At 36.5% G+C, this 24,639-nt stretch overlaps 1 protein-coding gene across 2 annotated transcripts in view; it reads left to right on the top strand.

The window, feature by feature from the left end:
* tmem65 (transmembrane protein 65) overlaps window positions 1–24,639 on the top strand; it is a 77,081-nt gene that overhangs the window by 48,101 nt on the left and 4,341 nt on the right. For both annotated transcript variants that reach the window (XM_055209553.2, XM_055209554.2), the window contains 2 exons: window positions 2,159–2,201; window positions 21,336–21,441. In XM_055209553.2, the coding sequence (XP_055065528.1) occupies window positions 2,159–2,201; window positions 21,336–21,441 (149 nt within the window). The remainder of the gene's footprint in view (window positions 1–2,158; window positions 2,202–21,335; window positions 21,442–24,639) is intronic.

Below are 24,639 nucleotides of genomic sequence, written 5' to 3'. Positions count from 1 at the left end.
AAAATAAAAACAGAAAATTTTGATTTGTCAACATAAAATACTGAATTTTAAATAAAAAATATAAAATAACTTTATTTGTTATTTTTTGCAAGACCCCATGAATCTACATCAGGGTTTCCCGCAAAAAATTTGTTAGTTAAGGTGGTAGGGTTGGGTAAGGGGGCAGGGCAGAGGGTGTGGCAATCAAAGGGGCGTGGCGTATGGGTCATGATGAAAATTAAAATAATTTTATTTAAAACACTCAAATAAAACTTAACATTGAAGAAACTATGACAGAAAATGAACACATACTATATTATTAATTAATTAAATGTAAATGATACCTCTAATTGGAATAGCTCCGTGATGAAGTGAAACTAAAGGGTTAATAAACACAAACTAAAGTAGATTTGTAGAACGTCTGGCAAACGCTGATAGTGCGAAGATTGTAAAAACGGATTATTTTCTACTATTAATTACATTTATCTTAAAGGAGTGTAACTACTGTAGCATGTAAATAATGCACATAAATAACGTGAGCAAGAGCGCTCAACATTTATAATTAACTATAATTAATTATAATTAGGCATGCGAAACCTAGCTAGCAGGTTGCTCAAACAACAAAATCACCAGCTAACTTACTTTAAATTTGCAAGAACTAGACGAATACAATAACAGGCTTTAATAAACCCAAAACATAAGTCCACTTACAGTTCTTACGGACATGCGTTTTATCAACTGGGTATCCTCCAGACATGACGAACCACGTCTTTATCTCATTTTGGCCGTGTGACGCGCGTGCACGCTCACGGTGTGAAGCGTGTCCGCGCTATTCTCCAAGATGTTTTATCAACTGGCTAGTTATCCTCCAGACAGTGACGGTCCAGATCACGTCTTTCTCATTTCGGCTGTGTGGCGCGAGTCCCCCCCCTTGCGGTGTGACTTTTTTTTTGGAAGACCTAGTTAAGGCGGTAGGGTTTCCAAGCTTAGGTGGGCCGCCTGAACTGAAATGTGCTGCAGGAAACCCTGAACATGTTTTAAACATATGAGCTTGTTTAAAAATGGGCCTAGCACAATTCAACTTTGTGGCAAATAATTTATGATCAAGTTGGATTATTCAAGCTTTTAATCATTAGGATTATGAAGTTGTGGTGGTCCTATAACAATAGATAGTTAAATTTTTGCTGGTGCTTCTAACTTTTACATTTGGGAGCACCAGTGCTACCTAGTTAAAAAAGTTAATTTCGAGCCCTTTGTACAGCATTATAACAAATGCATTTCATAATTATGCCTTCATTTATTAAAGTGCTTTTTACAAGGTTGCATTCAAAGCAGCAATAAATGAGAAAAGAAAACAGGAAAAGTATACAATTTATTGAATACATAGAGAAAATACATTTACATGTTATGCACATTTTATATTTTTATAATGATGCCAGACAGCTTTCATTCACTTCCTTATTGTCACATCATATACTTCATATATTTTATTAGGGTAAGGTGAATTCATGACTTATTCTTTCTAAAAGATTCCCCAGAGCTCCAATATAATTATTGATTGGATAAACCATTCCTGCATCCCAGAATTATCCACTCTGGAGTCATGATTCAACCCGACAATCCTCACAAAGGGCAACCTCAGCAGATAACAAGTCCTGATAACAATCTGTGTGAGGACATATTAAACGGCATGTCTTTTTATGCCAAAGTATGGTCCATTTATTACGCATGCGTGGGGGTCTGCGTACAGTGCACGTGATGCAATTTTTGTCACCAGAAGACTACGCGTGCGTACTGTACGCGCACCGCCAGATTTTTAAAACCCCACGTACATTGTACACGTAGGCCGTGAATGCGTGTACAGGAATTTGTAGCCCTGGAGATGCATTGCATTTGGTCGTAATGTGCATGCGTCGAGCACATACGAGTCCAATAAACTATACTTTGCATTTGGCCGTGCATATACGTTCGTGTACATTATACGTTCGTGAACATGTAAAAAATATACTCCAGGCTTTTAGTGATAGAGTATATTTGACTTATAAACCTATCAACATATGAAGAAATGCTGTATCAATTACCTGTCTGAGTTATACATTTAACTATGTTATAATATTTCTACTAATAAGGAATTGATGAAGCATCTGTTTTATCATCTTGTCTCTGTCATTTTTTCCAGCTGCTGCTCTTGGTAATCTGGTATCAGACTTGGCTGGACTCGGGTAAGAGCTCATTCATATTATTCTTAAATCTCACATTATCTCTTCAGTGAACACATCCTCGAGCTGAGAGGTTGAGCCAATGTTAACTTTGTTAGCTGTAAAGCAAACTACAGTGCCGGAAGACTATGACCTATAGTTATTGCTCGCTGTCCTTTAGAAGTGTGTGGTGTGCGCCAGTGGGGTTTTGGTTCGTTACAGTAATGAGAATGAATGGCACAATAATCAGGTAACTGTTTGTGTGCCTTAAACACAGAGCATTTGCTAATAGAGTAAAAGATTGACAAAGCTAGTGAAATACTTTTGACATATTCAAACACATCGGCCATAATTTGGTGTACCATTAACTTTAAAAAACATAAAACAAATCCCATGTTAGATCATCTTGTCTATTACATGTGTTAGAAACAGTTCGTTTATTATGCTTATACTAATATGAAAGGGGGGGCCCGAGGACTGGAGTTGAGAACCACTGGTCTAGATGATCCTCCCGGAAAAAAGAAAATCTTCCGCTATACGTGTAAAGGTGCCGTTGAATGTAAAACTGTATTTACATGGGCATAGATGAATGATAAGAGTTCTGTACATGGTAATGACATATCATGAGCCTCAAACACGATTGTTTGCTCCTTCGTATGTAAACCTTGTACATGCAGAAGATCGCTGGAAATCAGTCCAATCACAACATAACACTAACTTTGACATTACAGTCGAGATGTACGCCCCAACATTAAATTAATTGCAATGTTGTTAAAATGCTAAAAACAAAGTTGTGACTGCTAAGTTAGTGCTACATGCTAGAGAATGCCATATGCCAGCGTTTAGGCTGAAAGTTCTACTATTGACGTTACAGTTATGCTTTGCATGTCCATACTGAAAAAAACCCCCACAAACTTACCACTCAAAAACGTTCATTAACAATCTCAGAATAATTAATTATTTATCACAATTTGTATCTTTGTCCGATACAGACTCAAACATAAGGTCTGTTTGCACACACACACAGAGCTACTGAAATGAGCTGCTTTGTGAAACAACCAATTAGAGCAGAGCTCAATATTATTATTCATAACCATTTCAAACAAGGCAATAATAGACAATTTCATTCTAAAGGCAAATACTAAGGTTGTAAATGGATATGTAAAAACGTTTCTGGATAATTTTTACACTTAAGCCACATAACTTCTATGTAGATATCAGAGAACAATTTAACAAATTATATCAATGCATTCTTTGGCACATTTAAATATGTTTAGTTGGTGTAGATAGTAAAAGTTAACCAGTAAAAAAAACATTTATGGCCAATTAAATTTTCTCAGATCACCAGAAAATGACATATATGGCAAAAAGTAGGGATGTCCCGATCCGATATGCTGGATCGGTATCAGGTCCGATCCGGGGTTCTTGGCTGGATCGGACATCGGATCGAGGACCGCCAACATGAACGATCCAATTCCGATATGTGTGTTAGCCGTGGTTGTTACTGACAAGCTATTAAAAGGACAACGTATTATAAAAGCACCCTAAACGTTTATGCACTATATTCAAAGTCTTTTAATACACTCAATAGCTTCATGTGAAGGAACAAACGCGCATTTAAAGATATTTAAGGTCACAGAAACACTGTAACTTACTCGCAAACTGAGTTAATCCACTGGTTAAGCGGTCGGATGAAACGCTTCATTTACACACGCAAACACAAGATAACTTTAGGCTATTTTAAAGATCTGATTTGATAAAGTCTCAGTAAGCCGTCGGATGGATGCAATTCACTTTGTGCATCTATTCTCTTTGTGTTTTAACAGTTATAAACTTTCCGTTGCGGTGCGAGGATTCCCATGAGAGGATGCTTCAAGGGCATCAATTCTGCACCCAGAAAGCCCATAAACGACCAGAAAGCCCAGTATATGACTTAGGCACATCAATTCTGCACCCGGACTGTGTATAAAAAGTCCGGTCAAATGCATAATTCCCAAAATAACCATCCGCACACTAAAGCTTTTTTACTATTACAGTTTTACGCAATTAAGAAAAAAATACTTAGCATACTTAATTGATCAAACGTACCTATTATATGTTCTCTTAAACACTGTCATGATTAATATTTACTAATGTTTCCTGTAACTTGTAAATCATTTTAAATTATTGATTTTAACATTTAAAATGATACTAGATGTAGCAGAAAGCACTATACACATTTAATTACAAAAGTATCGGGCAGATATCGGAATCGGATTGGAAATGAAAAAGTGGGATCGGGACATCCCTAGCAAAAAGGTTTATGTCGTGATTGGAAGCCATTCAACCAATAACTTTAATTTCAGCTGTTTGATAAACATGCAGTTTATTGCATAAGCCTTTAAGCCTTTAAGTTTGTTTTTTTGTTTAGTTGATCCAAACTCCAAAACACATCTAGCCCACTTTCTGAGCAGACGGATATTTGAATAATAAATTTCACTCAGTGTTTTTTGGCAGCTGAACTGATGTTCAGACACCTGTGCTCAGTATGAAGTAATATGTGAATGATAATGTACAATCAGCCAGTTATTATCTTAAAATAAACCCTGACAGGGTGATCAAGATCCTAATGGGAAGCAATAATCATCACCTGACTACATTCCACTTACTATTTTACCACAGTATTATACAAAACAAATATTTGACCAGAACGGCAGAAGGTTCACAGACAGTCATCACAGTCATCGATGAAGGGCTTTTAGTTTGTGTGAAGATGCGGTGGGACATTGTACGGTGCTCCTTTTTATAAATGTGCCATGTAGTCGATAAGAAATGATCCTGTAACAGTCTGAATGTGTCAGAGCTGTCATAGTCAGCTGCCATAATGATTTCAGCCATTACACAGTAATAATCAATGAGTGGAGGAAACCTTTTCTTGAATTGGCCTCTTGAGTGCTTTAGACCACATTGAAGCCAATTACGACTAAAAGTGTGGATCTCTCTCCTGCTGTTTACTGTGCTGTTATTTGTTTGACCTTCACTCCATACTGTCCTCATTATTGGATTGCAGTGCTGGTACAGTCATTCCGGTGCCTACATATCTACCTAAGAAATACATTTTTGTCATACTAATTTGTGACCCTGTCTGTTAAAATCCAGCTAAAGCCATCTGGTAACACTGCCTGTGTGCTTGCACAGACTGCAATCCGAATCTGCAATCAGACTGAATTGAGTGAATTGGCCAGACGTGGGATATGTTTGCATAATAAGCCATGGTTAATATTGCCAAATATAATTATCCAAATATTGTTTAAAAGGTCAGTAATAAAATAATCAAATTAACTATGTTGTTGAACCAATGTTGTAGTTCAAAGACAGATATGGAACAAAGTTACTGTGTTTTTGGGAAACAGTTGTGACTAGGTAGTTAGTTTCTCAGGTGGTACATAGTACCATAGTGGTAAATTACTTTCTTGCTTAGTATTTTTGTCTTGTTCTAGGTACAAATATCTAAAAAATCTTAAATTAAATTTTTAAGTGAATTTGTGCATAAAAGAAGCAAAAAATATATATAATCTGTCAATGGGGTAAAAAAAATCCTTGAATTTTTTTTTACTGAAGTGTTTAAGAAAAAGTTAAGACAAATTTTCTTAACATGTTGGCAGATATGTTTTGCTTGTTTTTAAATACAAATTGACTTAAATATGATATTTTTGGCTTATTTTAGGTCATTCTTGTTTTTGTTTTTTTTTAGATATTTGTACTTAATACAGGACAAAAATAATAAGTAAGAAAGTTTTTTTTTGCAGTGTTGTATGGAAAACACACCCCTGATAATTTTACCTACTAATTGAAGCTTATTTAACTAGTGGTGACCTGGTTGAGTTAGTGTGTTTTCACATCAGTAGTTCGGTCCATTTGGTCCGGACCAAGCGTGCCGCACAAGCCCTGAACAGTGAAGCCAAAATGTCTCGATCGCCCCCCAGTAACTGGTCCCAGTATAGGTCATAAACCCCGCCTCCCACATGTTATTCAATGGGACTTGAGACCAACTAAACAATTTAATTACACTTCAATTATCTTTTTTCCGAAGCTGGTTTCTGTAATTTATTGTAGTTTTTATCTGATGTAAAGTCAAATGTTTGTTTTTAAAATAAGTTTGTGTTAGTTATTTAATGATATAAAAACAGTGGTGTCACGTCATGATTGACAGCTGTGATATTGTGTGATATGCGCATTCTGTGAGAGCGAGGGCGGGGTCTTGATTTCGCGGCTTTACTTCCTGCTCACTACTGTGCAGGACTGGTTCCGAAATCGCTACTGCGCAGACTCAAGACCCAAGATGTCAGCGCCACATCGGGACACTGACGTCCATCTTTTTTTACAGTCTATGATCCGGACCAAAAGCAAAAAAATTATACATTGTAGCTTTTTTAGCAGTTTTGGTTCCTTTTCATACCACACTGATCGCTCTGGCTGCACCAGTTGAAACGAACCAAAATTCAGTCATGTGATAACATCCACATCACTCATTGGCCGCATGTACTCGAACGTATTTCCTAAACCGTTTCTCGATTGGTCAGAATCAACGTGCGGGAAATTCGAACGGAATACCGGAAGTAAACAAAAAGAGGAAAATACAGCAGACACCATCGACAGACGGCTGCGCGCTGTAATTATGTCCGTGGTTTGTATACAGCACTCTAGACAAACTGTTTATTTCCAAAATTATTTGCGGATGCGGCTTGAAAACAACGCTTTAATGCACCGCAAACGGGGAAGCCACTCAATTTCTGAGGCTCTGCCTGCACCTCCTCTGCGACCTGTCATTGTGGCAATATTGCTAATAGAAACTGTTAACAAACACTTCCTCATCCCATAATGCACAACGCAGCTGACTACGGCAGCTGATTTAGTCCAAAAATGCGCAGTACTTTTGCAGTTAGGTCGGTTCAATCTTGGATCAGGTTCTCAACACAAATGAACCGCTCTAGAATTTGTGAGAAACATAAGGAGACCACCTCTTCAAGGGTTCGCTTGTTTGCTCTGCTTTTGGTGTGCACCCGAGTTCAATTGCTGGATTCTCACCTGCCCAAACGAACCGCACCAAGTGAGCTATCGAACTGTAGTACGCTTCAACCAAACTAAACAAGGCAGGTGAGAAAGCACCCTTAGTTAGGATGTTCCAAAACACAGTCTGAACTGACTAGCTTTACCACCTTATTATCATAATGACCTGTTTTTTGTCTAGCATGGCAAACAATAAGAACTACACTGTCAGAAAAAATGTCAAAATATGTACCCTAGCTGTCACTAAAAAGCCTCTAATATGTACCATTGGGTACAGAAATGTATACATTTGGTTACAATATGCATCTTTGAGGTACCAACTAGTGCTGCCACTAACGACTAATTTTCTAACGACTAATCTTTCGACTAATTTTTCGAATAGTCGACTATTCTAAACGACTATTTAAAAAAACTCAAGTGTTTGTTATTTCATTGTGTCCATTTTATTTTGAACCCACCAGTGTCATAAACAATATGAATAACTTAAATGTTACCAAATAAAAAATTACAATGTAAACAATATAAATAATAATAAAAACTTCCAGTGCAAAGTAGATGCTTAATAGAAATATGAAATGTTTCACTTCTACTCTTTGATCTTATATTGCATTTTAACACAACTGAATGCTATTTTACATATTATCTGTTCTGTTGTAGCCTATAAAATAGTGACTAAACATGACCCATCACCTCGTTTTTTATCCAACCAGCTGTTCCTTTAACTGCTGCTAAAATCCTGATTTAGATATGCAAAAATCACCATACATTTACATTGTAGCTTTACTGCTGTTGCTCTTCTCATAATTGTTGTTGTGTTTTGAGCCATTTCTTGATTTTAAATGCGAGTGATATAGCGCAGACAATTCGGTGCAAATTCAGAAATATAAGAAAATACACTGTTGTTGTTACATAGACTACAGAACACGGCATACAGCATCATAGGGAGGGAGAAAGCTCGCACACAGACTCACACTACTGCTAATCTTTCTTCAAGTCATGTTAACTCGATCAGTCGTCTTTGTCAGAGACATCTGTGAATGTTGACGTTTACGCAAAATAGAAAGTACATTAAAAACACTGCCACCTTTTCACTGTCACGTAAGAGAGAGGCGCGCGCGGTCGAGGCGCTGAAAGCAACATGAGTGATAGAGAGAGAGAGAGAGAGAGAGAGAGAGAGAGACGCGCTGAACATTCGCAACAATGAATTGAGCCGTTTAAAATAGTAAAATAAAAATGTAAATGGGAATCATGAAAAATCTATTTGTTGCGTCCAGTGTTGATTCCGTGGCGGAATCACGAGCAAACACTGATAGCCTTTAACATCCAAAGACAGAGTCATTGTACTTCTCAAAAGAGTTAATAAAACAGTACTGACTAGCTCGCCGTTTCATTAATAATCATATAACAGTTACTTACGTTGTCCTATTCTCTGTGGGTGTATCGTCAATAACTCCCGAGTGTTTTCGTTTGAGATGCTCGTGCATTGTCGTTGTGCTCCCATGATAAGCCAGCGACGTTTGGCACGGTGTAACAGACCACTCTTTTATCACAACTTGGCTTAAAATACTTTCATACTTCGGAAGCTTTCGGACTCATAATTCCATAGACTCACCTGCCACCGCCAATTTTTCAAAATTAAAGCAGTGAAGGCAGGGGGAGAGGGAAGAAAGATGATAGCGTAGCAGATTAACCAGCAGGGCGCACACAGCGCACAGACTGGTGTGGAGGTGAATTACATTGAGCCATTTGAGACAGGAGACAGAATTACAGTGGGCCATTTGAGACGGGAGAAAAATAAATATGCGACTCCTCGACTAAAAAAATTGCCGTCGACAAATTTTTATCGTCGATTACGTCGACTACGTCGACTATTCGCGGCAGCACTAGTACCAACTCTATAGATGCAAAGCTGAATTTTTGACAGTGACAGCTAGCACACATATTTTTACAATTTATTCTGACAGTAGAGGATTTAAATAGCTTAACAGATTAATTTTCATTGTTTCTTGCATCAAAACTATAGGGTGGATTCCATCCAAACATGAAGTAAATCTTTTCAAAATTGGCAAAAAAGTAGAACAAACAAATGCAAATTAGGCGCACTTCCATTAAGTTGTTCAAGCTAATGACGGTGGTATTGTTACCCTATTAACCAACAGTAAATAAAACAAGGCACACTTAGAAATTGAAGACAGGATTGCATTTAGTGAAGATTGGGCAAGTTATAAATTTATTAGCAGTGCAGCTTGTAATTGCCAAACTGAATGGTGTGCACAGAAGAAGAAATGCAGAGTTTTAGATGCAGACACTAACAGCAAGGGCGTCGAGATCAATATGTAGGAAAGACAACATCGGCTGATACAGTTAGACGATCAGTCACATGCATTTAATGTTCACTACGTCAGAATTTATTCGGCAAATGCATTTCCATCTCCCATTATTCACATTTACTCTTTTTCATAAGGTCAGAAACCACCTAAGGCACTTTGAATTAAGTTTTATTTTTTTATTTTTTGAAATTTGGTGTTTCCATCACTTGTTTCTGATGTGATACTTCAAAATGGGGTGATGAAAATTGGAAAACCAGCTTTTGACCATGTTCCACCCTTCAATGAAACCATTTTTGCTTTGGTGCCTTTATGACTTATATCGTCGTATAAACATCATTTTTCATCATGTTAAATCCTGGTTAGTTGGTTTTCCATTGGGTTCAATTATTTTTTAAGTCTGTATGGGCGGTCTAAACTAATCTCTGTGGATCTGGTCTCACAGCTCTGAACAGGTGTGTGATTGTTTGGAGCACAAAGAATGTAATCTACAGAAATCTATATTTATCCAAGTCACTGAGCACATTTCTTGTATCAGAGCTCAGGTTATTAGGTGATATATTGAAAGAAGCAGACAGTAATTGTCTCAGTTCCTCCAGAGCACACAACACTGTTGTCTGTGATGTACGGTTGTACCGAGAGTCTTTAACATCCTCAATCTGCTGTTTACTCCAGCCCTTGTTTGTTTTCAATCACATCTGTTCCAGGTGGAATTATTCCTCTGTATTGGCTCTGATGAGCGAGGATTTGTTTTCTGCCTGCAGAATCAAATGCAAAGTACTGTGGCTATAACAATATATATCACTATAGCTGATGATTGCATCTATGTTTGTAAGACTGTTGCTGATGAACAGAAACCTTTTTTTTTTTTTGGACAAAAAAATTGAAGATGTGACTAGGCATGTGCCGGTATGAGATTTTAATTTTAAATTTACGCAAAAATACCACGGTTTCATGGAATTCATTGTCATTGCAACACTAAAATGTGTTATTTTCAACTGGACACAATACATTTTATTTTTAAGCAACACATGTATGCCAGGTTAAAATAAAGTACTTAAATTATAATATTCTTTAATATATATAACCTGTTAGCTAGCACTTCTATTTTTGAGCATTTTCTGAAAAACGACAACTCCAAACTAAAACATCTGCAGCTCTTAAACCCTATGGTCTATATTCATAATTCTGGTCTTGTTTGAAACTAGACACTTGACATATTGTTGCCTAATAGCCATAACAACTCAGAGTAGTAAAGAAACAGAGTAAAACAAGGTAAAATTTACATTAAATGACTTCCGTTTTTCTTTAAATAACATTCACTTAGCAAAAAAGGTATGAAATGGTCATGTGAGACACCTGGGGACACCATATAGGTGAACTGAATGTCTGACCATGCTGTGATTCAAATTTGAGAATGATACTCCAAAAAATGTTGTTTCTGTGAGCTTTTATTTCAAAAAAGTCCAGGCGTCCTTTCAGAAAAAGTGCACTTGGAAACTCCAAATATACACATGATAACAAAATGACATGATTATCAGAAGAAAATGAGTCAGGACTACATATTACATGATGTATATCAATTCAGAACTTCTCTGCCCACCAAAGCGCATAGAAAAAACTATTTCAGAAAAAAACATTTGCACATTATAACAAAATACTTGTTATTTTGAATGTGGTCGCTCATGAATGCACTCCAGATTCCAGTCCTCCTCTCTGTGTCAGCTGAAGACCTGGTACAACACACACACACAAAGCAAGAGAGGATTTTAGTTTGAGTCAAAATTTAGAGACATGCAACTATTTGTATGAGAAACTATGATGTAATATACATGAACATAATACATACATATAAACACACACACACACACACACACACACACACACACACACACACACACACACACTACATGAATATATTTATTTATAATTACAAATGTCTTATGTTTGCCAGATAACCTATATTTCTCAGCTGGTAATACTCATATTTTCCACCACATATCATATTTTCTAGTTTTTAGTTTGTATATTCTGTGCATTGGATTCATATAGCTATAAATATGATGCATTTATATAACATGTCATAGAAAAATGAAACCATGTAAAACTCGCATCTTAGTCATCTCCAATGTTACTTTATAATCAAAACAGCTAACAAGAAACAAGAAATGCAACGTAAAATAAATAATGAACAAAAGAATCCAAACTTACTTTATCCAAGTGAGAGCAGCTGAGCTCATAATCCGGTCCATCTCTCCTCGACGACGCGGTTTGTTTATATCCAGTCTTGCATTGTTGCTCCACGGTCGTGCTCTTTATCAACTTCTCCAAACCACTCTCAACACAAAAAAGTCATCTGCAGGCGACTATCCACGATGGAGATGATATTTCTAACCTTTGGAGAGGTTCTCAGCGGCTCCGGAGAGCCTAGCCGGCTACTATGCTACCCAAACAAACAAACGCGCACGGAGGGGGCGTGGGCATTTCGCTCCATGCGCTGCTGTAGATTTGCGCAGAAGTACACTTTACTGACGTAAGTTGAATCCTTGTAATCGTTTCATGATTGGTTAGTACCCATGCCTTTCAAACTTTGCTCACTATGCTTTGGCTGGCTTTGTTTTGGTGTAATCCAGTCAAAAGCCTATGGTGAGCTGAAGGACATCTGGCTCAGCAAATCGGGGATCACATGGCATTTTGAGTTGTCAAACCTTTTCTGATTGGACAAAACAGAAAAATAGGGCAGGATATTTATCGGTACAGTCTAAGGAAGCAGGAAGAGATGGATTTTCACTGATAAAAATCGATATTTGATAGAAAATAAACATGATCGATCATACTTAGCGGACGCGCGGATGTAAACAAAGGAGGATATTGCTGGATTTTTCACTATTTTTCGTTGTTTTGGATTAAAACGTGGGATGCTTTTTGAAGAGTGGACCCTTACCTTGCAATGTACGTTGAAGTTTTTGGGAATTGTCAGAAATTATTAGAACCATATGGCAAGATATGTGAGTATCCACAACCATTTTTATATGCGTTCCGTCTGCATTTCATTTAATCCTTTCCACACCAGTGTATTGATTGCAAAAATAAGCTCAGAACATGAATTTGGAGTGTTTAAACTTTCAAATAATGCAAAGTTTATGATTGTTGATTGAATATTTGATGTTAAACAAAGTACAAAAACACGTAAAAACGCCCCCTAGGGCCCGCCGCCAGGCCGGTGCGTGTTAACAAGTATGTAAACATCAAATCCATTACATGACATGATTTAATAATTTTTGTAAACAAAGCTCATACCTTGGAAATGGTATCACAGAAAATGTTAGTGGTTTTGAAACCTTGAGTCTTTGAATCCTCGGTATACCTTGAAACCGGTTATCAGCCCATGCCTAGATGTGACTTTATTCTTGATCTGTTTTATAAGCATCTGTTTTATCTGATGGATTATTTTAATGGTTCTGTTGATTCCAGGGTTATATTTTTGCAATTTATTTTATTTTGATATGTATACTTGGTTCATTTAGGCAGTGGATTTTTTTAGATTTAATTAACTGGACACGTTTTTGTCAGTACTGCTAATCGATTACAGATTGTAATAGAATAAATTACATAATTTGACAATTAATTACTTAAAATTAATCACATTTGTGACCCTGGACCACAAAACCAGTCATAAGGGTCAATTATCTTTTGTATTGAGATTTATACAGTACATCACCCAAAAGCTGAATAAATAAGTTTTCAAGTAATGTATGGTTTGTTGGGATAGGAATATTTGGCCGAGATACAAAATCTGGAATCTCGAGGGTGCAAAAAACAAACATTTGAGAAAATCGTTTTTAAAGCAATTCAAATCCATAACAACACATATTACTAATAATAAATATATGAAGAGTTTCGTTGCAAAACGAGATAAATCCATGTTTTAACATTTTTGTCAAAACGTGTTTATTATTATGTTATCATGTTATTATTTTGTTTTATGGTGCTACTTAGCTGTATTTTTAAAGTTATGAAGGTTTAAATCAAAACAAACCAACTGCAGTTGCATTGAAATTAATTGGAATGCACAACCAAAAAACGAGATTTCTGAACAATTAAAAAAACGGTGGTTATCTCGTTTTGCAACGAAACTCTTTACATTTTGATATATTTATGGTAGGAAATTTACAAACTATCTTCATGGAACATGATCGTTACTTAATATCCTAATGATTTTTGGCATAATAAAATCGATAATTTTGAACCATACAATGTATCAGGGGTGTGATTCTTCCGGAAAAATCCGGAATTCCGGCTTTTACGACCTGAAAATGAGGCTTTCGTGAATCATGCAAATCCATTTTTTTGTGTTTATGTGTGTGTGTGTGTGTGGGGGGGGGTTGCAAGGCACCGTTATAAATGACCGCATATCACTCCGCAAGTAGTCTATTTATTTGTCACGATCGAACTTCAATTCAAAGCAGAGCTCACCAAAGAGCTTGCAGTCAGATCCGGCGTGTGGTCTTGGCTGCGAATAAAAAAAAATAATGCGTTTGCCTACAAATAGAATGAGAGGAACACATCTTTCACTCTCAACCAAACTAACAAACTAGCCAATCAGAAGTAGAATAGGGAGGGGTCTTTGAGGTGTGGCTGAGATCCAGCTGCAGATGCCGCGCGGCCGCGGAGATGTCATAACAAGTTAACGTTGTCAGCAGGATGAAGAGTATGTATATAAAGCCTAGCCTAGGTAAGACGACCTTATATATAAAGGACTTAAATCAGTGGCGCTGGGCATGGATAGAAGGAAAAGGCAGAGACAAACAGCATTTTAGTAGTAAGAAATTAAAAGAACCTGCCAGGTGTTTGCTGCTTTTACAAAACTGTCCGTTTCAAATTAGACCGCTATATGCCAGTAATGTAAATATCAGATTTCTCGTCGAGGTGAAATGCTGTCTCGCAATATCAATATAAAGTTGCGTTTGTGTCAAAATGTTTGCTTGCATTATTATACTGTAATCACTCACGTTAACGCACGCATATAAGTTAGGCGAATCAGATCCAACGTCATCCTCACGTGAATCTGGCAGTAATGCTTGTGATTACAGAATAATATAATGACAAACACACACATTCATGGATCTGGTTTCCCTGTGTGTGTGTGTGTGTGTGTGTGTGTGTGTGTGTGTGTGTGTGTGTGTGTGTGTGTGTGTGTGTGTGTGTGTGTGTGTGTGTGTGCGTGCGTGTGTGCGTGCGTGCGCGCGTGTGCGGGTGAAACGCGTAGCTCGGCTGTGCCAAAAGAACTATGCAAAAGACAAATGCACTTGACTGCCTTTCCAGAAAGTCACAACATTTGAATTAAGTAACTTTAATGTTACTGTATCCACTTTAAATTCAGCGTTCATATGTTGTAATCAATAATTAATCTGTATTAAATGTCCCCTCTAATTATTCTATAAACATTAAACATGTTTTGACCAATGGCAAAGCTCATTTATCATGTTTTGTATGTGGTTTGTGTGCCTTATTATAATTATTATTATTATTATTATTATCATATGCAACCAAGGATTTTACTAAAAGGGCACAAATTTGTTTACAAGAACATAAAAATCCTCATAGATGTAGTCACTTATTTGTACTCTCAAAATGCACCGCATTGATGTATTTACCTTTAAAAGCACAAAATGATTTTGTTCAGTCTGATGCAGTGGAAAGGCTACATAATGGTCAGGGTGGCACTTGCCCATGCTGATTGACGATTGGCCACTCAGATTGATCAATTTTGAGCTCAAATTATATTTCAACTGTATTTCATTATATATATATATGTGTGTGTGTGTGTGCGTGCGTGCGTTTGTATGTCGCCACGTCATGGTAGGTGTGCCGTATATTTTCCTGCTTTTTCGTCCCTTGCCAATCACACCTATGATGTATTGTTGGCTATTGTTACCAGTTTATCCGTCTAACTGGTTCTTCTTTTGTCCAGGGTCACATTTATTAATATTTGCTATGAAATTATAAAAAATATTTCATTTAAAATCTTTACATTAATATAAACAAGAGAAAACACAGAAAAATCAGCGGACAACAAAAGCAGCAAAGTACAGCAGCTAAGAATAAATCGTAACATATAGAAGAAAGTTATAAGTTAAGGTAATGTCAGCTGACTCCCAAGGGGTTGAAAAAAACTACTAAGAGAAAAACCCTGTGGGGAAAAAGTCCTTGTGAGGAAAAAAACCTTGAAAGAGAGCCAGACCTATCTGATCCTATAAAAGATATACTATATAATAAATAATATATTATACAATTTTATGGGAATTACAATTACAATAGTCTTAGTGTCCTTGAGTTTGAAGACGAGACTGGGAGAGAGAAACAAAATCATATTAGCGTGGATGCTGCTCGTATGTATTGCAAGTGCCGTACATTACAATTGATGAATGTGTGCTCGGTTCCAGACAAGCTAACTATTGCGGCATAAGTATATTTACTAGACTTCCGGTTATGGCGGCGCGAGAGTGAGACGTGAGGTACGCAGCTCCCGAATAAGTTAATTTAAACAATCATCCTAAAGAATTCTAATACGACGACAGTACTTTCTTTAAAACAATAACCCTTTTGCACTTCGAGCAATCCAATAAATATGCCTAATCCAAAGAGAACGGACAAGAACGAAGATACTCAAGACACGAGACCGCCATCTGATCCTCCACCACGGTTCCATGCAGAAATGGAAAAGGGATTTCTCGAAATCCAGGAGTTAATCGACGGACGTCTCAGTAAAGTATATTTACTAGGCAAATTATGTGAATGCTTTGTTAAAGAGATGTCTTTAGTTGAGACTTAAATTGATCGACTGTGTTTGATTCTCGAACATTGTTGGATAAATCATTCCAGAGCTTAGGAAATAATGGCGTCTTTCCATTGCATAATACCCACGGGTCAGGTCGGGTCAGCTCACCTTACTTTGGCTTGTTTAGCTTTTCCATTGAATTTAGTAACACTTCAGAGTGTGATGGATTAAAGGCGTGTCGTTATATGTGCGCTGCCTACTGCTGTGGGAGCGAGCATTGTTGAAGAATGCAGTGTTTCCCATACATTTATTTATTTGTCAGTCCGCCACAATATCAAAATTGATCACCACAAGTTAGTTTATGACTACCTCCGTCTCACATGACAGTTTCTGTACAAACACCCATGGCATCAGTCGACAAACTGCAAGGAAAACACTGGTATGGCATTCCTGATTCTCAGCCTGTGGATGTTTTTCACCGCTAAAAGAGAGTTTGGGAACTTACAACAAAGCACAGATGACAACAGGATCGCACAAACAAAAGCTAATCTTGCATTTAGCAATGAACCTGGTAGTGACGAATCTCTCAGACCAAACAGTGATCTACAGTGTATGTGATCATACTTATTAGATCGAGTAAGCATATTTCTAAGATGGAAGAATGCCGTGCGGCAGACGTTGGAGATATGACTATAAAAATAGATTGCTGTTGAACATCACACATAGGTTTTTGACTCTAGTAGATGGCACAACAGTGCAACCATCTATGAATAAATTATAATCTTACATATTTTGTTTGGAGGTATTTGGTTCTATAATAAGTATCTCTGTCTTATTTAAGTTTTGCATAAGGATGTTATTTGCCATCAAGTTACTGATGTTGCTCAGAGCCTTCTCTTATAATGTCTGATGAGGTTGAAGAATTCATGGCAGGTGATCTTTAGATTATTTTTCCATACAGAATTACTCCAGACCCTTCATATGTTGCTGCTCTCTCCTCTTCAGTCATTTTCTGTAAGGTTCTGGGATGGCTGTGGCAGAATCTTGATTTTGTGCTCCATGACCCATTTATTGTTGACTTTGATGTTTGTTTTGAACTAAAGTCTTGAAGAAAGACTGAATCACAACCCATTATACAATTTCTAGCAGAGCAAGTCAGATTTTGACTTTTCTATCTGTTGGTATTTGATATAATCCACGACGCAATGCATCCTAATAAGATGTCCAGGACCTCTGTTACAAAATTAGGTTCAAAGCAATTAAGGTCCAGTGGTATATTTAACCGTAGACATAGAGCACTTTTTAATCCCTGTGTGCATCAAAGCCATCTTGTGTTCCTGCTATGTTTCATATGGCTGCAGAACTCAGTCCTGTTCAAAGTTTCAGTTCCCTGTTTTCCTTTATTATTATTATTATTATTTTAAAGCTTTCTGACCACAAGTCTGCGATCATTGAAGAGTCTTTGTCCACTCAAATTATTTCTGTTGAGCATTAAGTAAGGGATAATGTAGAGGCAGCCGGTAGTTATTGGGAAATAAGCCCTGACAGTGTGATCAGTGAAGGGGCTTATTTCCCAATAACTACCGGCTGCCTCTACATTATCCCGCTTATTACATGGCTACTTGCCACATAAGAAAAAAAACTGGACATTAATATGAATTTGAAACATTTTATTGGCATATTTGTTTTAAATTAACATTTTTATCCTTCCGCGAAACTTTGCACAGATGCATAAAATGCTCGTAATACCTTATTAAGATCTTCTGCTTCATACTTGTCTGTCTCCATTTTTTTCTCTTTTAGCCAGTCTTTGAGAAGTTTTAATGCCCATTCTGTTTTTTTTTTTGGTGTTGGCTTCGTAGCTGTCATGCTCTATTTTGTCAAGTTCAATCTCAGTAAGCTCTCTGTGTCTTGTCGTTGTTCGTTCTTCTATCCGCTGTTTAAATGTTTTGTTTTTTCTGTACATGTTAAAATTAATGTCAAAATGTTCCATTCTTAATTGTGGTTGTCCAGTGTTTGTCACAAGATGGCACCAAACAGTAATCTTTGTTGGCGCGGAGGGATTTAAAACATACAAGTAGTCCGGCTATGCGTTATTACTTTGGAGCGGTTATTATTTGAAAAGAACGAACCTGCAAATGTCTCAACTGACCAATCAGAATCAAGCATTCCAGAGAGCCGTGTAATAAGATGATATAGACACATGTTCTCTTTCAGGCAGATTTGCAACCTCTCCAGCCGATTAAAATGTTAATTATTTAACTGACTGTGAAAAAATATGTTTTATGGTTGAACTATTTCTTTAAAGCCACTTTCTACTTTGTGTACCTCAACAATCTTTTGCTGAACACCAGAACTATAGGCTTTGGTTTTATCCACTGTGATGACTGGTTAAGGGGACTTGGTGTTTGTGTAACTTAATATTTATTCTCTCGTGAAACAGCCAGGATGCCATGACTGGACAACAAAATGTTTCTAGTCACTATGGCTTGCTAAGAAAATGTTAGTATACATCAGAGATATTTTACTCATAAAAATTTCTATGGTGCCAATAATTGTGTTTCTTAATTTAATTTCCCCCCACTTTCAACTGTTTTAACTCAATGAAACATCATATTTTTGTGTTTGTTTGTTTAATTAAAGCTTAAAAGAAGAAACATTGTACATTCTTTTTTACTAGCTTTCTTTGCTCATATTTACAAAGGATCCCAACAATTTTGGCCACGAGAAAAGGATAGGGCCTAAAAGTGATCCCTGCGGTACGCTATATTTACACTGCAAAAAAATATTTAAGAAAATATAATTCTTAGTATTTTTGTCTTGTTTTCAGTAAAAATATAAAAAAATTCTGAAATTAAGATGATTTTCTTAATGAGCAAAACGACCCAAGAAAATAAGTCTAGTTTTTATGCACAACATCACTTAAATGTGATATTTTTGGTCTAAAAACTAGACTTATTTTCTTGGGTCATTTTGCTCATCAAGAAAAAGCATCTTAATTTAAGATTTTTTGATATTTTGAACAGGATCTAATACACTCAAAAAAATGGTTTGTTCCTTCAACATAATTGAATTAAGGAAAACTTTTCCACGAATAAGTTAATTTAAACAAATAATCTTTTGTTGCACCAACTTAATAAATATATTTTCATTGGTTATAAAAATATCTTGTTCAATAAGCTTAATTCAGTTAAGGAAAACTTTTCCACGCAATTAATTCTGGTCAAAGACAAAACAAGTTCATTCAAGCAAAAAAGTCTGGTTAAACCAATTGTCAGTTTCTATATAATACTAATTAGCATAAGCACACGTTAGCATGCTAATGACACATTGGAACACAAACTCTTCTAAATCAATAAGATAAACCAACATTAAACACTATAAAGTCTTTCTCTTTACCAAAAAATGCATGAAATAACACTTAATTAAAAAAATTACTCTCCAAAGGCAGTTGCATGCAAAGCATGCTGGGAAATACAGATTCACAGCCCAGTAAGTAATTGCAACAAAAATCATTAATGTGGTCCAAATATAAAATGATTAAGTTCATGTAATTTTTTTAAATTTAAGCAGATTGAACATTATAAAAATAGGTTGAGACAAAAAAAATAAAAAATTGTGTTGTATTAACTTCATTTAAGTTAATTAGACAAGGTGCAAAAAGATTTTTTTGAGTGTATACACAATGATGATTTGGATGATTTTATTAATTTTGCGAGCTCCTCTTTTGTTGTAGCTTTAAATGACTCAAGTTGTTCATGTGGTAATCTAGTGTTCAGTGTACTACTGGATAAAGTGGTGCTTGCATAGTTTCAATATTTTCAATATTTCAATACTTCATGAAGTCATTACTACTGTGTTGGAGTTTAGTATCTGTACTTTGTTTCCAGTCAGTTTCGCAACTGTGTTAAAGAGGAATCAAGGGTTATTATAATTTTCTTCGATGAGCTTGCTGAGATTTTCCCCCTGCATTATTTGGACTTTAAAGAGGTCATGTACTGTGTTTTTTATAATGTTCCCCAAAGTGTAATTATGATATTACTAAAGGTTATTGGCAGAACAAACATAAAAATAAGTAATTTATGACCTTTATCCATTCTGTTTCTCTCCACCGCCCACTTCTATGATTGACAGCCTATATGCTGCTGAATAACAGATAATTGCACCCTTGACAATTTGATTCCTCAATTCATGACCCATTTAAAATAATCTAAAATGATGAACCCTGTAATCATAAAATGAAACACTGCAAAAAATGACTTTCTTACTTAGTATTTTTGTCTTGTTTGCAGTAGAAATATCTAAAAAAGCAAAATGACCTAAGAAAATAAGTCTAGTTTTTAGACAAAAAATATAAAATGTAAACGAATTTGTGCTTAAAACACGCAAAAAAGTCTGCTAATGGAATAAAAAAATTCTTGAATTAAGTGCAGGGCTGCAGACTAAATTTTTTCACTAGGAGCACAGCGGCCCCCAACTTAAAATATTAGGGGCGCAACCAGAAAATTTAGGGGCACATACCGTATATCAACATGCTAAGCAAATATTCACATTTCTACTAAGTAATACACTGTATTTTTTTATTCCATTGGCAGATTGTTTTGCATGTTTTAAGCACAAATTTGTTTACATGTAATATTTTTTTGTCTATAAACTAGACTTATTTTTCTAGGTCATTTTGCTCATCAAAAAATACATCTTAATTTAAGATTTTCTTTTATATTATTACTGAAAACAAGACAAAAATACTAAGTAAGAAAGTATTTTTTGCAGTGTAAACTCAATCTATCTGCCACTTATTGATCCTCAACCAGTCAGCACAAAACAAGAGACACATTGCCGAGAAAAGCATCACTGCCTTTACAACCCATGGGCTATCTAATTTTAGATATAAGATACATCTTATTTGTTACTTTAAATAACACTGATTCTTTAACAGTTATCAGATTCATACAGACTGAGGTTTGTGAGTAACTGTATATGTGTGTGTGTGTGGATCAGTCTTGCAGGTTATGTTGAAGCATTGGCCTGTAGGCTGGGTATGCAGATTCCTGACCTGAGTCCCAAACAGGCAGACATGTGGCAGACCAGAGTTAGTTCTCACATGGTAAGTAGTTATTTCACACTTTCCTTTCGGCAAACTGTTCAATACCCACAAAAGACAAAGAAATGAACCTGTCAAGTAACTGGTACCAGAGGAGTGGAGAGGAAATTGTATTCTTTCCTCAGGCCCTTCTGTCTTTATATCATGAGTAACTCTGGGATCAGTGAGTCTCTTGCTCTTGGGTGGTATGTGCTGTTAGATCAGCCGTTCTTTTGTCTGGTCTGTTCTCAGACACTAAATGCCTCTTTCAAGGATTAAATCAGAAGTCACATTTGACTATTGTGCTGAAATATCCTGATCTCACAGGGATTTGTATATTACGAGTTGGCTAATTTGCATAAATTCATATGAAATGAATCATACAAAAATGTAGGGCTGGAAAATAATTCAATATAAATGTATTTTGCGGGTTTTTTTTTAAACATGCTGTTTCTAAATAGGGATGTCCCGATCCGATCACGTGGTTTCAGACTCGATCGGAATCGGACGTTACCTCCCGATCAGGACTCCGATACATATGCAGGGTTTAAAGTCGCAATGAAATTGAAATGAAAAACTATATATATTTTTTAATATTGTGGTATTAACAAATGACTTACCTGTGAGCTTCATTATTTAAAAAAAATTGTGTGTGCTCATAATCTTTAATCAACAATGCAAATCTCCTCCCCTCTTCCAAAAGATCTTTCTTCACTTCCGGTCAGTGTTGCCAACTTGGCGACTTTGTCGCTAGATTTAGCGACTTTTCAGACCCCCATTGAAAATAGTTGGCAACACTGCTTCCGGTCATAAGTATGGCAGGTGGGCGGGGTCCGGGAGAAGATCGCAGCGATTGGCAATTAGCAACACGACCCAACTTCAAACGATCCAATCAGATCTTGATGGACAAATTCAAATCCAGCCCTGCCTTATTTAATCTCAAAAGCCGTTTCATTCGGATATACGTCACCACGGGGAAAATAAGGCAATCGCTACTTCTGTTTCATGGCGACTTTAAAATCCATCAAGGTCTCGCTCTGCTCCGCGCCAGTGTACGCGCTGGTGCGTGTGAACTGATGAGAAGAGAATAGGCTTGTTCGACTTCATGCAGCGCCACAAGAACCGGCAGCCGGATGACGTCAAAGTTCCGCGAGAGTGATTTAAAAGCAAACTCCTCCGTATGATTTCACGGATCACGGTAGTTTGACATCACCCGGCGTCGATTGTTGTGGCGCCGCATGAAGCCGAACAAGCCTATTGACGTGTTTTCATTCATAGGCTTCACACTCAAAACCCGTTTTTTTACCGCTCATTTAAAAGACGCGTTGATCGTTTTTGTCACCATGTGCTCAGAACCTCAAGAACGGGAGGATCATTTGACATTACTGTAGAGATGAGAGGTAGAGAGAGAGGTAAGAATGGTGCCCTAGAAACAAAGTAGTAAAGTATGTATATCCATGTCACTCATCTCATTACAATATGTTAACTAGATAACTGGATACAACTGATTGTATAGTTTAATAAAATAATGTATTTTGATTAAACAAATTAATTATGACCTAAAGTTAGTGATTGTTTAACTAACTGCTGACCAATCTCTATGGCTATTTTATAAGACATATTGCTGAATCAGTATGTTGTTTTTCTTGTTAATTGAGTCTTTTTGGGTAGCCTATCTTATGCCTAGAATTAGTCAAGGAGGTTGAGTCTTATAACTTCCTTCAGAGTTTGATCAATTGTGCATAATGACATGTGCAACAAATGCATATAGGTTGCCAGACTCATAGATTTGCATAATTTAAAGTTCAGGTTTTAAAGTTTGGGTCAACATGTGGCACAGCTTTAAAACTGAAACTTATAAAATCCTATTAGGGGTACAAAATGTCATTGAAACACACCAGTGGCTTTGCTATCATCAGGATTAAACATGTTACCCCTCGAACCCTCCCTCCAAACAGAGCCTCCCCACAAAACAAATCCCAATTTAACCCCTGTACATATACTATATATATTCTCATTATTTTTTAACACATCTGTAGTTATGCGCTGGCACAGAGTTAGACTCTTTTGACTCCACACAGAAACAGCAACGCGTGCGGCATGACATAAGGAACATCCTGGTTTTTTTATTTCGCTCTTCTTTATTCTTTTTTTATGTATTATTATCAGATCGGGACTCGGTATCGGCAGATACTCAAAATCAAATGACTCGGACTCGAGGGCAAAAAAACCTTATCGGGACATCCCTATTTCTAAACACATTTCCAATATTTTGATATACATTACAGCGTCCCGTAGCCGTTCACGTAACATCTGAAAATGCGAGTCAATGCGATTCTTCCTTCCAAATCGTCCTTTTTTTGACTTCTTTTGTAGCTAAGCAACCATGAGGCACACTTTCCAGGGCGGTGAGGAAAACGGAATGCCGGATCGCATTTAAATTGCTCATCTGAACCTCGTGTTAAATCATATTTAGTTTGAGACCCCTTAATTAATTAATATTACTAATTATTTGTCTTTAAAACACAACTTTGGTTTAGTTTCGATAAAGGGGTACTTGAGCCTTACTGATAGGGCTGTGGGGGTACTTATGGCTAAAAAGGTTGGGAATCACTGCACTAGATTACCCAATTTATGAAAAAACTGAAGCCAAAACATTATGTACTAATTTTAAACTCTGTGTATGTTTTGATTATCATTCTGAATCTGATCTCTAACAAAATTATTTCAGCTTTTTGCTAAAAAATATATTTTTAAAGAAAAATACAAATATTTAAGAGTTTATAAGCAGAGGAAAAATGTAGATAGAATGAAACGGTTTTTTTTCCTGTTTTGTTTGTTTGAAAGCAGGTGGTCTGTTATTTCATTTGATATATTTGTATGTTTATATATTTAAAGAAGTAAATTTTCCTTGGTATGCATTTTGTTGCTGTCGGGCAACTTTAAAAAAAATGGCTGGCGGGATGAGATAAGACACCCCTGCCCTAACCCCAACGTCACAGGGCGAAAGCCAATCAAACAAAAACGTATGAATGTGGTCATATTAATTAATATTAATTAATTAGCCACCTTGTAAAATACATAGATGAGATTGCATTGGCTGAAAGATTTAGGCAGCAACTGCTACAAAAATTTCTCAGATTGAACTTGAAGAGATCGCAAAAGAATAAAAAGTCATATTGTGTTTATTATAATGTGTGTAGACGTGGAAATAAGGTACTA

The sequence above is a fragment of the Misgurnus anguillicaudatus genome, chromosome 10, assembly GCF_027580225.2.
Source record: "Misgurnus anguillicaudatus chromosome 10, ASM2758022v2, whole genome shotgun sequence".
Taxonomy (NCBI): Eukaryota; Metazoa; Chordata; class Actinopteri; order Cypriniformes; family Cobitidae; genus Misgurnus; species Misgurnus anguillicaudatus.
Note: the sequence above shows the minus strand (reverse complement) of the source record. Positions and strands in the feature narration are given on the sequence as shown.